We start from the raw sequence: 12,173 nt of genomic DNA, 5'->3' as shown, positions 1-12,173 counted from the left end.
GCGGGGGGCGGTTACGCGCGGCCGTTGGCAGCAGTGCGCGGCGCGCTCGGCAGCGCTCGGCCGGGCTGAGGGGCCGGGCTGAGGGGCCGCGCGTCCCCTGCTGCCCCCGCCCCGCCCGGGCCTGCCCGCCCCAGCTCCCCACGGCCACGGGGGCCCCGCTCCCGCCCGCTCGGGCTGCCCCGCCGCCGTCCGGGCGCTGTCTCGGGGGGTGTCAGGCCGCAGAGTGCCCGCAGCCTCCCCGCCGAGGCCGGGGCGGGGACAGGTGAAGGCCGTTTGTCGTGAGCAGCTGTGCTGGAGGGGGAGGGAGGGTCTCACCTGGGGGGGGGGGAGACATGGTCAGGGTGCCAGGTACCCCGCCAGCGGCAGCTTGGTCCCCACTCTGTTACCTCGCCAATCAGTGTTAAGTGCAATTTTTTCTGCCTTTTGGTTTTTTTAATGGATAGTACTGCCAATTGTTGAAGGTTTTACGGTTTTCTGTTGAAAGGGACATTGGTAACTGATTAGGTTTGCTGTAGCCATGTCAGGATCAGCCCCCGAGGAGCCTCAGACCATTCCTCAGAGCCCAGCTAGTGTTCCTGACCCCGCTCCCGTTGCTGTCGGACCTGGAGGCTCAAGTGACAGTTCCTTTGGTGAGCAAAACCTTGGCTTTGCCACCCCCGAGGCCAGCCTGGTGGAGATGATGGACATTGAGTACACCCAGCTGCAGCACATACTTTGCTCACACACGGAGGCGCAGAGTAGTGAAGGTGAAGTGGAAGCCAGGCTCAGCGCTTTCTCCTCGCCTGGCCCCTCTGCAGACGCCCCTCTGCAGCAGCCCTCCCCCAGCACCAGTCAGGACGGGGGCTCATCCAACAGCTCTGGGAACCAGTCGGTCTGCCCAGTTACCTGTCAGTCAGGGTTGCCTTGTGACAGCTACTGGCCGAGTTCTAACCCACACCTGGGCTATGCTGACTTGCAGGAGCTCAGGATGATGTTACTTAGCGAGTCCAGCCTCCCTGCGAACCAAAGAGAGAAAGCGCCCAACAGTAGCTCTGTAGAAGTCTCGGGATGCAGTGTAGTAAAAGCTAAACAGGGTGAAAATTTCTTGGGGGAGAATAAGGAAAACATATTTGTTGAAAATTCGGCACTGGCACCAGAGGTTAGATCTAAACCTGCAGTAAGAGCTCGGTTGGAAGACAGATTCAACAGCAGCTCGACAGAAAACCCCAGATGTCAAGAACCCCAAGAATCTGGAGTAACTCTTAACAAGTGTGTTGCAATTACTTCTAGTTTCTGTTGTTAAACTATGTATCATGTAGCTCAAAAGTGATTTGCTAAGTGAAACCTAAGAATAGTGGTTGTTTTAATACATGAGAAGGATGGGTTGGGCTTTGTTAAACTGTGCCATAAAACGTGGCTTCGACTCCACTGAGCTCAGCTTAGGCCCCTCTGTTTATTACATAAATGGTACAGCATGGAGTTCCAAAATTAATTACTTTACAACTTTATTCTTGATAGCATGTACTGTAAATAAAGGCGAGAGAACATTTCCTAGTTATAATATGCAGTTTGCTAAAAGCAAAGTAGATTTTTGATAATAATAGTAATAATAACAATTTATTCGGGTTATAATGTGGAGGCCTGACTATGGGGAAAACTTTGAGCAAAAATATTGTTTTACAGTCTAACCCTGTACCTATCTTAATGTGCTGACAAAATGTTTTATTGAGGCATGAAGCACCTTGTTACTGCACAGAATAAAATACCTCCTTGGCTGATATTTCTTTTCTTTTATTTGGTCCCTGAAGTGGGCAATATGGCAATAACAGTGATTTCTGTTTACAGTAAATGGAAGTGGTTTCTTGGTGATAGTTTCTAGAATATTTGTAGCTGTACTTTTTTTTCTGCACTCATTCTCAAGCAGTCAGCCTGGTATGTTTTGTGTTTGTTTGTTTTTGTTTAAAGTTTAGTGACATTGATCCGCCAGCCCTCAGAAGTGGTGGGTGTTCCTCTTCACCAGCAAGGGAACAGGTGTGCTGCACTAGGGAAAAATAAGGCTGTACCTGCCACACATTCCTTACCATTTACTTACCCGTTCTTTACCATGAATGCATGTTCTGCTGCTGGAGGTGCTAATCCTTCCCAAGCACAGGTAACTCTCCTCTGCCAAGTTCCAATGCTGATAGTATTACCTTACTAGGTGTAGTAGAATTCTGGAGGTTTGTGGTAGGGTGTGGCTGGGTTTTGAATAGGGATGATCAGAATGATCTGTAATGCAATTTATTTATTAATCTTTAAGACAATCAAGTCACTTCTGTGGCGTTTGTAATTACCTGTGTCCCAGTAGTGAGCAGTAGGCCATTAGATTTCTTTTTTTCTAGGGTTTATCAGTTTATCATCAATTTCATCTGTGCAAGACAAGAAGGAGGCACCGTACCATTTTCTATGGTTCCTTTCTTTCTAATTCATTTTGATGATAAAGATATTTCCCCCTCCACAACTTGCAGTAACCTCTGAAGCAAAAGTGATAGCATGGCACTGAGAAATGTCAGAGGTATCCCCAAAATTTATCACTCTGTCAAAACCTCATGGTTGTGTGTATTTGGGATTTATTCTGCCTGAAGAAGTAATTTAAGAAAGCAATTTAAGAAGCTAACAGAAAGATATCAAAATAGTCTCTTTTGTTTTAATGTATATAGTCCTGTAAGTATTTCCTTTTTGTTTTCACAGACCTGTGGAACATCTTGCACTATTTTGGAAGCTGCCAAACATCAAGACCTTGGGATACCCAAGACATTCCCTTTTCTCTATCAGGAAGTTGAATCCACAAAACAGACAGTAGGTGCTATAAATAAAGCTTTGCCAGAGGAAGTTTGGATTAAAGTTGGAGGTAAACCATTTTTCTTCTTCTCACTTAGTTTTCTCTTGGTCGTCAAATGTTAATTTTTTTTCTGGATTTGTGTCTTTTCTGGAGTTAATATGATTTTAGTGAGTGTGGGAGGTGAAGTTTTTATGGCAGTGATGCTCTATAGGCAACATGGGGCTAGATTTTGCAAAAAAAGTTCAACACCCATGAGTTTAGCTATACTTTCAAAATTGTTTAGCACTTCTGTCTTGAAATGAGCAGGCTTGAGGTTACATAGTACCTTTGAAAAACTGGGTCTTGGGTCAGTGACTGCTTTCTTTAGAATCACAGAATCATTAAGGTTGGAAAGACCTCCAAGATCATTGAGTCCAGCCTTTGACCAAACACTACCAAACCCCATGGCAGAGGGGTACATTCTTTGACCCCCAAGCTGATTGAGCAGATGCAGTCAATATCAAACTGAAGAACATTTTAAGGGCTGCCTCAAGTGCTCACCAAGGGCAGGCATGATCTCAGTGGGCTCTCTGAGAAAATAGAAGCTGTGTGGATTTTGGAATAGCAAGCAGTGCCCTAGACCTTCTGCAGGACATGTCTTGCTGTAGGAATCAATGTGGGCTGGCAGTAAAGCTTCTAAGATTATTCCACATAAATGAAGCTCCAAAAAAGCTTTCCATGATCACTATTTTCAGGTTAGTGGGAGAGTAATAAATAGGTCATTCTTTTCGTCTTTATTTTTCCAACAAGACACCTTATGCAAGCAAGCCATAAACAGAAGTTGCAGCCGAATAAATCTGTTGGATCCAAACATGGATCGCAAACCTCTCGGTGAAATTCGGAATGCCCGGGACAGCAACCAGAGCACTGCAGCTGCCCAGGGCCCCTGGCAGTCAGCACAGTCCAGCTCCAGTGTGCAGGTACAAAGTGGTTCCCAGGATGGAAGTGCCCAGAGAAGGGAAAGGCACAACCGCCTGGAGAGAGACAGGAGGTAATTCTGGGAGTAGGGGCCATGAAGCACATTTTGAAGCCTGAAATACTGGTGCTGCAATACTCTGATTATCCAGAGTAAATGTAAACTTGACATATTTTGTGTTAGCTCCAAGAAAAAGCAGTACAAGAGGTGAGGGTTTTGTGTTTGTTAGAGGAAAAAAATATCTATGTTTTGTTGTGGTTGTCTTGTCTTTGTGTTTTTACTTTGTAAACAAACAAAAGATTTCAAAACATTTCACCCATTCTGTAAAGATAAGGTGACTTGTGTGTAACAAAACTAATACACAAAGCTTGTAGCAAGCAAAAAGTCCCCAAAGTCCACAGCTGGTAGCACATGTGAGTAGTGTTCCTGTTTTCTGTATGTTTCCCTTCCCTCTGGCCCATGGTTGATAACCTTGGGTGTTTGCCTGCAGGCGCAGGATCCGCGTTTGTTGTGATGAGCTCAATCTCCTCGTTCCCTTCTGCACGATTGACACTGACAAGGCAACAACTTTGCAGTGGACAACTGCATTCCTCAAGTACATTCAGGAAAGGCACGGCGACTCCCTGAAGCAGGTTTAAAATCTCATTTCATTTTTGGTCCTGATAAAAAGGGGAAATGTTTTAAAGCTGTCATAATATAGCTTATAACTGAGATGCAAAGCTTCTGCTTGATGCTGTTTGTGAAGGACCCATCATATCCTTGAACCTTCCTTTAAATTTTTATTTTTTATTTCTTTTAGCTGGTTGAGTTCACTAGTGAGAAATGACAGGCCGTCCTCAGTCAGTGTTTTCAAATCGGATTTCAAAATGAATTTTTTTTAGTTACCCAATTCCTGAGCATGATCCTATTTGGACTACAATATAGAATTAAGGTCATCTTCAATCATTCCTCCCCTCCTCCTCAGCAGTGCTTGCAGCTCCAGACTCCAGAGTAAATCTGGCTCTGCCAAGAATTTTTAGGAGAGTGTGTGTATTGGAAAACCTGCTGGTATAGCCCCTCTTCCTTCCTACTGAAGGCACTAATGAGAAAAGCATCTCAAGTAAATATCTACATTAAATATAACATTTATTTTTTGTATTTCGATTTTTTTAGGAATTTGAGACTGTGTTCTGTGGTAAAACAGGCAGGAGACTAAAAATTGGAAGACCAGACTCATGTGTAATGTGTCCAGCACCGGAAAACCGCACGGCTATGGAGACCAAATAGCCTGACCTGCTCACCTTGAATTGTGTGACTATAGTCCAAACTGTGTTTTATTCTTTCCATTTACATGCTAACTAGGAATTTGAAAGTGTAACTTGTAAATATATATAAACAGAGATTTAAAGAAAATATTCTTTATTGCAAATGGAAATGGAAGTTAACTACCAGCAATGGAAATCAGTGCCCTGTTCAAGCGGCTTTGGGACCAGAAGCTACAAGAAAATGTCATGACTAAGTATTTTTACCCTTTAGTTATACAAAATTCACTTGTCATTCTGCTTTGGGGTCTTATTTAATTGTTTGCATTTACTTTATTTTTCAAAGATGATGCAGTACAGATTGGAAGAGTTGAAGAACATCTATCTGCCTGTTATTTTAATGGACTGATGCAAGCTCATTCTTCCAGTGTAAAAAGAAACTAAAGTTACCATATTATAATGGCCATTTTTCCATTTAAAATGTAAATATTGTATTGGTTATTTGGACAAGTGCATAGTTTCTAAACTGTGCATATTATGAATTTTGCATTTGCATACATATTTAATATAATTAGCTGCAAAGAGTAGTGCAATGGTGTTGGCATTTAAAAATTCAGTACTATTTTTAATGTTTGCCACACAACTGTCCAACAGGTTCTTGTGTTGTTACTTTAGACCAAAAGTGGTGTATTTTAAACAGTAGATATTTAAATGCACAAACTATTTTTATATTTAAAGAGAAATATGATGCTTCATTCATAGGCTTTGGCATATAGGACAGAAATAGAACTGTGTGTGAGCTGAGAGTGGTTTTTAATTTTTTTAAATAGATGATGCTAGCAAGTTTTAAAGTATGAAAAGTTCTACCAAAATTAATACTGGTTTAAATCACGGGTAAGAACAATTTTGCAGCAATTTATGTCCAAACACTCCTAGTAAAACCAGTTGTGGAAAATGGAGTTTAGCCAAGTTAATTTGATTTGTATAATGACACTTACACCATCACAAAGAAAAGGTTAAAAAAAATCTCCTTTTATTTTTACAACAGTTCATACAGGTGGTTTTGGCTGGACTTTAAAAGAGCATCCTTTCTTAGGTGGGGTTCCATCACAATTACTGTGCAAATAGCTGAAGTAGAGGTCATGAAAATGCTGTTACTTCATTTCCTTTGTTATCATATGGAAATATACAAAAATTCTTCCCTGGAAATTAAAATATTTACATTACTCCTTTTGCAGAATTTTCTTGCAAGAGGATTATTGTTTACTAGTCTTGGCAAATATTTGAGGTGCAATCTGAAAGTTTCTAACTTGCAGCCCAGATTTAAGCAATGGTCATTGCTTAGGCCAGAAGATTAAAATACAGGATATTGAAATGCCTGATTTCCACTGATGGAAGAGGCAGCTCGGTGCCTGAGTGCCTTAACAACGTGTCTGAGTGCACAAACCTGCAGGACTGAAGTCAGTGGGAGCAGCACCAAGGAATTCAATGGAAAAGGCTCAAACTTTCTTAGCAAAAAGTCGTGATCTTTAGTACACGGGGGGGTGATGGTAAAAAGGAGCAATGCTTCCTCCTGCAGGTCTCTTGAGCAAAGGGAAGAAGGAAAGGTGAGGTTGTTTAGCAGTAAAAATTCTGGAAAATAATTGGGGGGAGGAAAAGATAGTCATAAAGCATCTTTTAATTAAAGTTTTCATCTGATGCTTTCTTTTTCATAGAACTGTGTCAAAGTCTCCACTTAATAGAATAGAAGGAGCATCTGTCCTTTTAGCACTAGAAGGATTCTGTTTTCTTACAATGCACTGTTTATTTAAATATTCAGTCACTTCTTCACTTCTTGTACTGTTGGTTTATGATTTTTTGGAAGTTGATGCTGCAACAGCTCCCATGCAAGCCGACGTGTCACATATTCCTGGAGTTCCCTGAGCCCCAATAGTCCCAGGAGTCCCAGGATCCCCTGGCAGCCCGGGTTCACCCTGAGCACCATCCCGGCCGTTTTTAGTAATTCCAGGCACACCAGGTGGTCCTAAAGAAGAGAGGGGAAAGATTAAATGAAATATTTCCATCTCTTCTTTTTTAATATCTGTATATATGTGTTGCTTTTAGAGATCTTAATATACTTTGAGTGTCTGTACATCACACTTGTTATGGCCTGTTGAGTACAAGGTGTTTTTAATAAATTTACCCTGAATCTGGAGTATGTGCTTTGGATTTTTTATCCCTAATTTGGTCAAGGGATGTTTTGGCTGTGTGTCATGGATTAGCAGTTTATTGACATGGATTAATGCAATTATTTTATGGAAGATTCTGAGACAATGGGGTATAAATATTATAAAATTTTATGATATAAACTTTGTGGAAGAATTTAAGATAATATGGTTATAAATATTCTGGCTTTATGAAATTCTGTCCATGCGGAGCCTGCTTTTGGTGCCTGCAGTTTAGTCATTGTACAGGTGTAATCCCAATTAGAAAAGCTGCTTTAACAGGTGAGCAAAATAAAGAATATTCTTCCAAGTTTCTAATAGATATTAATTAATTTGCATAAATTAATCTTGAATCTTTTAATAAAGGAATCATCAGGAAGCAGGCACTATCCTTTCCCTCAATATGGAGAGCCTCAGAGTTGTCACACACCTTTAAATTAGTGCTGATAATCTACTGCCACCAACATGCAGAGCTGTCCCTCCTCACAGCCTTTACTTCAATGATGGAGCATTAAATTATTTCCCCACACTTACCCTGAAGTCCTTGATCACCATCAGGCCCATCGATACCTTGGCCAACAGGTCCTTTATCTCCTTTTTCACCAGTGTCACCTTTAATCACAAACACAATTTCCACAGTGAGCTGTGCTCTGCAGCTGGAGCCAAGGACAGGAAGGGAGAGAACAAGAGAAGCTACCAATCCTCTCTGGACACTGCGAGGATCTTTGCTTACGTGGCACCCCTAAACTCCCACTAGAACTCCACCAAGGCCTGATCTCTTCTCCCCAGTGCTGAATTCAGGACAAGTTCAGAATTTATTTCAGTGGGCAAAGAAGAGAAGCAAATTGTTTCAGTCTTAACTTGCCTCTGGGTCCAGGATCACCGAGCTCTCCTGTTGGCCCTCTGTATCCAGGGGGCCCACGAGGACCAGGATGCCCAACACCTCCCGTGGTTCCAGGAGGACCTGGGGGCCCAGCTGGGCCAGGCCGTCCCGTCATTCCAGGAGCCAAGGGCTTCCTCAGGTTAGCAGCCAACTGTGCAATTTGCTCTGAAAAACACAATTAGAACCTGAATCTCCAACATTTGCACTCTTTGCTCGGGCAGAACTTCCTGCCACTGCTCCTGGCAGCAGGAAACATTGAATCTGTCCTTTCAGCTCACCTGTAGCTTCTGGGGTTTTTTTCCATTTTTACAGAGGGAGATTTAATCATAAATCTGCAGGGGTTTAAGCCATTGATTATTCCTGTTTCTAAAACCACTTTAAAGGCTGTCAAGTATTCTAACAAATGACACTTAAATAATTAAAACAAGCTTTCTGAAGCAAACTTTCAGAGTTTGACCTCATCTCAAATGGGGAATATAACCTCCAAAAGCAAAACAGTCACTTTGAAGAAAGAAGGACACTCATTGGGGCCTTGCTCCGAGGAAATGAGGTGCACTGAAGAGAGGTGAAGTTCAGAATTACACAGGTTAGGGCAGGAGGTCAAACACAACACTTGCATCAAAGCTGCTTTCAGTGCAGTTTGACCATTGCCATGATGAATCATTTAAAAATACTAATTTTAGAACACTGAAAGACATCCCCAACAAGGTGACCTGAATAATTTCCTTATGTTAAAGGTCAATGTATGTTTTTCTTATCAAGACAGAAAATTAACAAATCTCAGAAGCCGTCTTATGCTCAGGATCTACCCATCTGGTAATTAAAGTCCGTTTTCTCTCAGTAATACTCACCGTTTATCATTTCCCCACAGAGTTCTCTGATGTGTTGTTCACTGGCCTCTTTGCCCTGCAATTAACAGAAGAATTTGTCTTTATACAAACATCCTTATCAGTAACCAGCCCTGGCAGGAGCTTCGGGACACAAAACACATTTCCAGGAGCTCGGGAAGCAGCACAGGGTCCTGCATGAAGAGCAGAAGGTTCTTTCCCCTCTTCAAAAGGTGACAGCTTCCCCTCAGAACTCTGCTGTACAAATGGCAGAGATTAATTTTAATGTTAGGCCAGATATTTAATCTGGGGTTTATTTTGCCTTATTTTTGCCTGTTGAAATCCAAGGATTATTTTTTGGATAGTACCCAAAGCCCACGATCCATTTATTCACTTCACAGGCTCCCTGGCTGTGCCACAGAAGCAGCAGACACTTACAGGAGGTCCAGGTTTTCCCGTGATGCCAGGAACACCCCTCTCCCCTTGGTGACCCATGGGTCCTGGATGTCCTGGGATCCCTGGTGCTCCAGCTGTCCCATTAGGTCCTTGGACACCTTTTGGACCAAGTTCTCCTCTTTTTCCTGGCTGCAGTGAAGAATAAAAAAAACCCAAAACCACTTAAAATGGAAGACATGGTCCATTCTTTTCTCCTGGGGGTTAAAGACTTTATTCAGGTTTCCTGAACAGATCTGGGTGATCATATACATTTCTTACATCCTAAGAGTATTTTTGCATATATAGGTCATGATAAGAGGAGTCTTTGTTGCAGCAGAATTATCAAACATATTTCAATATTTTCAATGCCACAAACCCCCATTTTGCTCATAGATTTTATAGCATGATTGTGAAGAAAGGCTGCTTCTAGAGAATGATACCCGAGCAGAGTTTATCATATAAAGATGCAATAGTCATGTTTACTCCTAAATCCTTTGGGGCATGAGCCCCCAGTGTCTGACACTTACCTCTCCTTTTTGGCCAGGGGGACCAAAGGGACCCTGTAAGAAAGGAAAGGGAGATAAGAACGAGTGATTCATTCAGAAAATGCACATCTGAAACCCAATCTCCCAAGCTGCTGTGACATGTGCAAGGCTTGGGTTGCCCTCTTTTCACAGCAGGGTTGGAGATTTTGGGTGATTAATTCTGACTGACCATAGTGATCCATGGTTTTCTGGACCCATCTGTTATTTGAGAAGTCAACTCTACTGAATTCAAGGACACCTACCAGCTCTCCTTTGTCACCTGGAAGGCCGTCTGCTCCAGCAATGCCCTGAGAGAGAGACCAGAGTTAACACTGCACCACCTATTGCTGACAGCAAGGATCACCCTGAGGCCTGGATAGCCTGAGGGAGTTGGGGGCTCTCAGCAGCCACAGCTGCTCCAGCAGGAGGAAATTCTCTCTTCCCAAAGCTGAATTCCACAGAAGCTGTTCCCCTGCTGATGAGGGCACGGGTGGCACAAGGCAGCTGGCACAAGAACTGGGTGCCCTTTGCAACAAACTGGGACCTTGCTGAAAGGCTGAATTCACACAGATGAGACCCCTGATGGGTTGGCCATGAAAGACATCCACAGGCTGGCACTGGCATTCCTCAAGCACAGAATCTAAATTTCAGGTCCCCCTGCTCTGTGTCTCACAGAAAATGTGGGTGTGCAGCCCAATGTTGAGTGTCCCTGCTCTCTTGGCTTCCTGAGCAGGGTCCCAGGAACAACAGCTTCATCCCACCCTCAAACTGCAGTGATCCATCACTTGGTGAGGAACATCCCTTTCCACTCTTGGGGACAGGAATGCAAGAGTGGCTGAAGCTCTGGTGACATCCATTGTACCAGCCAGGCCAGGGAGCATCACTGCTGATCACCTCCAGCCAGCAGCTGCCTGAGCAATCTGAGCATGGCTGGGGTGACACAAATCTCTGCAATCGCTGTCCCGCCCAAGGCAGAGCTGGCTCATCACACTGTAATTACAGCACATAATGAACATTGTTACGGTGACTCCATGGCTTTCCAGAGGAAGTTATTCCAAGACAAGCAGAGATCAGGTTGGTCTTTCCCCTTAGCAACAAAACAGAGACCATGCTGATACTGATAAACCAAACCAGGAAGGCTTGCTAGGAAAGCCTCATTTTCTGCAAGAACACAGTCATGCGTTAATAAAAGCCATATATTTGATGAAAACTGGCCCAAAAGCTCATTGCTGAGATTAAACCAACCATGGAAGTCGAGCAGCAAAAAGGACAAGATTAAACTAGTCCATTAGTGTGCCAAGCTTCGAGGTTAGGGTGAAATATCCTTCATCAGGCACATGAAGGTGAGGAAAAGCTGCACTTCTAAACTTAACTTGGGTGAGGAATTTGATGTGAGGAGCTCCTGCACAGATCCTTGTGGCCACAAAACTGACAGCGAGGGCCTGGTGTTTGTATCACAGCATTTTCACAAGTCTCCATTAGAACAGACAACACCTGTGCCAACGCAGGGAATGTTGGACCAAAGAGGATTTTGGTTTCTGCTGCAGAATATTTTCATTTGAGGGAGAAAAAGCCATTTGTGCTGTCAAAGGCTGTGCCTGAGGTTTGGTTTAAATGCCTCTGCTGACAACAGCATGAAAGTTACCACTTACCTGGTTCCCCTTGGGACCAGGAACACCAAGAGGACCCTGAAAATAAGTCAGAGAAAGAAGGCAAATGAGCTCAAACTGTAACTTTCCGGTGAATTCCTGGTGAGGTCAGACACTCACTCAGCAAGGGGTCAGGAATCAGTCTCCCAGCTGCCAAGTAAGAGGGTACAAATCTCATTCACACTTCCTAGAAATATGAAGGGATTTAAGCACCCCTGCTAGCTCTGTGACACTCTCCACAGTCCCTGGTTTGTGTTGTGGGACAATTTCTCAGCCTGAGATGTGAGGAGGAGCTTGGATTTATTCATGGTATAAAACCAACAAGAATATTTTCATACCACAAGGGCAAAAAGCCAAGATGCTTTTTCAAGGCTTTATTAGACTGTCAGTTTTCTAGGACTTAGAATGAGGTGCTCCTGATTTAAAGATTGATGGAACAACATGGCCATAGGAATAAAATAGATTGAGATGATGAACTGATTATCACCCCAGGAATAATCCAGGCAATTTGAAAAATCATTCCATCTTTATCTACCTTACATTCACAGAGAGGACATGAGCCCTATTTGTGACTTTTCTGTTCCACAGAGCAGAGCCAACAAGGAGTTCGGGAGAGCCCCTGATTTTTTTCTCTACTGCAAAATCTACATGAGAA

The 12,173-nt window shown here is 43.2% G+C and overlaps 2 protein-coding genes across 2 annotated transcripts in view; one reads left to right on the top strand and one right to left on the bottom strand.

Annotated features, from left to right (window-relative positions):
• The first annotated feature begins 331 nt into the window (after positions 1-331).
• On the top strand, positions 332-7,190 carry TCFL5 (transcription factor like 5). Its single transcript, XM_042046413.1, has 6 exons — positions 332-1,248; positions 1,945-2,131; positions 2,710-2,869; positions 3,590-3,830; positions 4,246-4,387; positions 4,908-7,190. The coding sequence occupies exons 1-6, from the start codon at positions 518-520 to the stop codon at positions 5,019-5,021; spliced, it is 1,575 nt and encodes a 524-aa protein (XP_041902347.1). The 5' UTR covers positions 332-517; the 3' UTR covers positions 5,022-7,190.
• Positions 6,008-12,173, bottom strand: part of COL9A3 (collagen type IX alpha 3 chain) — a 33,189-nt gene continuing 27,023 nt past the window's right edge. Inside the window, exons 25-32 of the mRNA XM_042046400.1 lie at positions 11,522-11,557; positions 10,133-10,177; positions 9,873-9,905; positions 9,349-9,495; positions 8,935-8,989; positions 8,066-8,248; positions 7,735-7,812; positions 6,008-7,019 (exon numbers count right to left, since the gene is read on the bottom strand). Coding sequence (XP_041902334.1) covers positions 6,844-7,019; positions 7,735-7,812; positions 8,066-8,248; positions 8,935-8,989; positions 9,349-9,495; positions 9,873-9,905; positions 10,133-10,177; positions 11,522-11,557 — 753 coding nt within the window. The 3' untranslated portion in view covers positions 6,008-6,843. The remainder of the gene's footprint in view (positions 7,020-7,734; positions 7,813-8,065; positions 8,249-8,934; positions 8,990-9,348; positions 9,496-9,872; positions 9,906-10,132; positions 10,178-11,521; positions 11,558-12,173) is intronic.

This window comes from Corvus kubaryi, unplaced genomic scaffold (genome assembly GCF_017639235.1).
Source record: "Corvus kubaryi isolate FWS band 111438036 unplaced genomic scaffold, C.kubaryi_AGA036_p1.0 134, whole genome shotgun sequence".
NCBI classification, from domain to species: Eukaryota; Metazoa; Chordata; class Aves; order Passeriformes; family Corvidae; genus Corvus; species Corvus kubaryi.
This window is presented reverse-complemented; position numbering and strand designations above follow the sequence as displayed.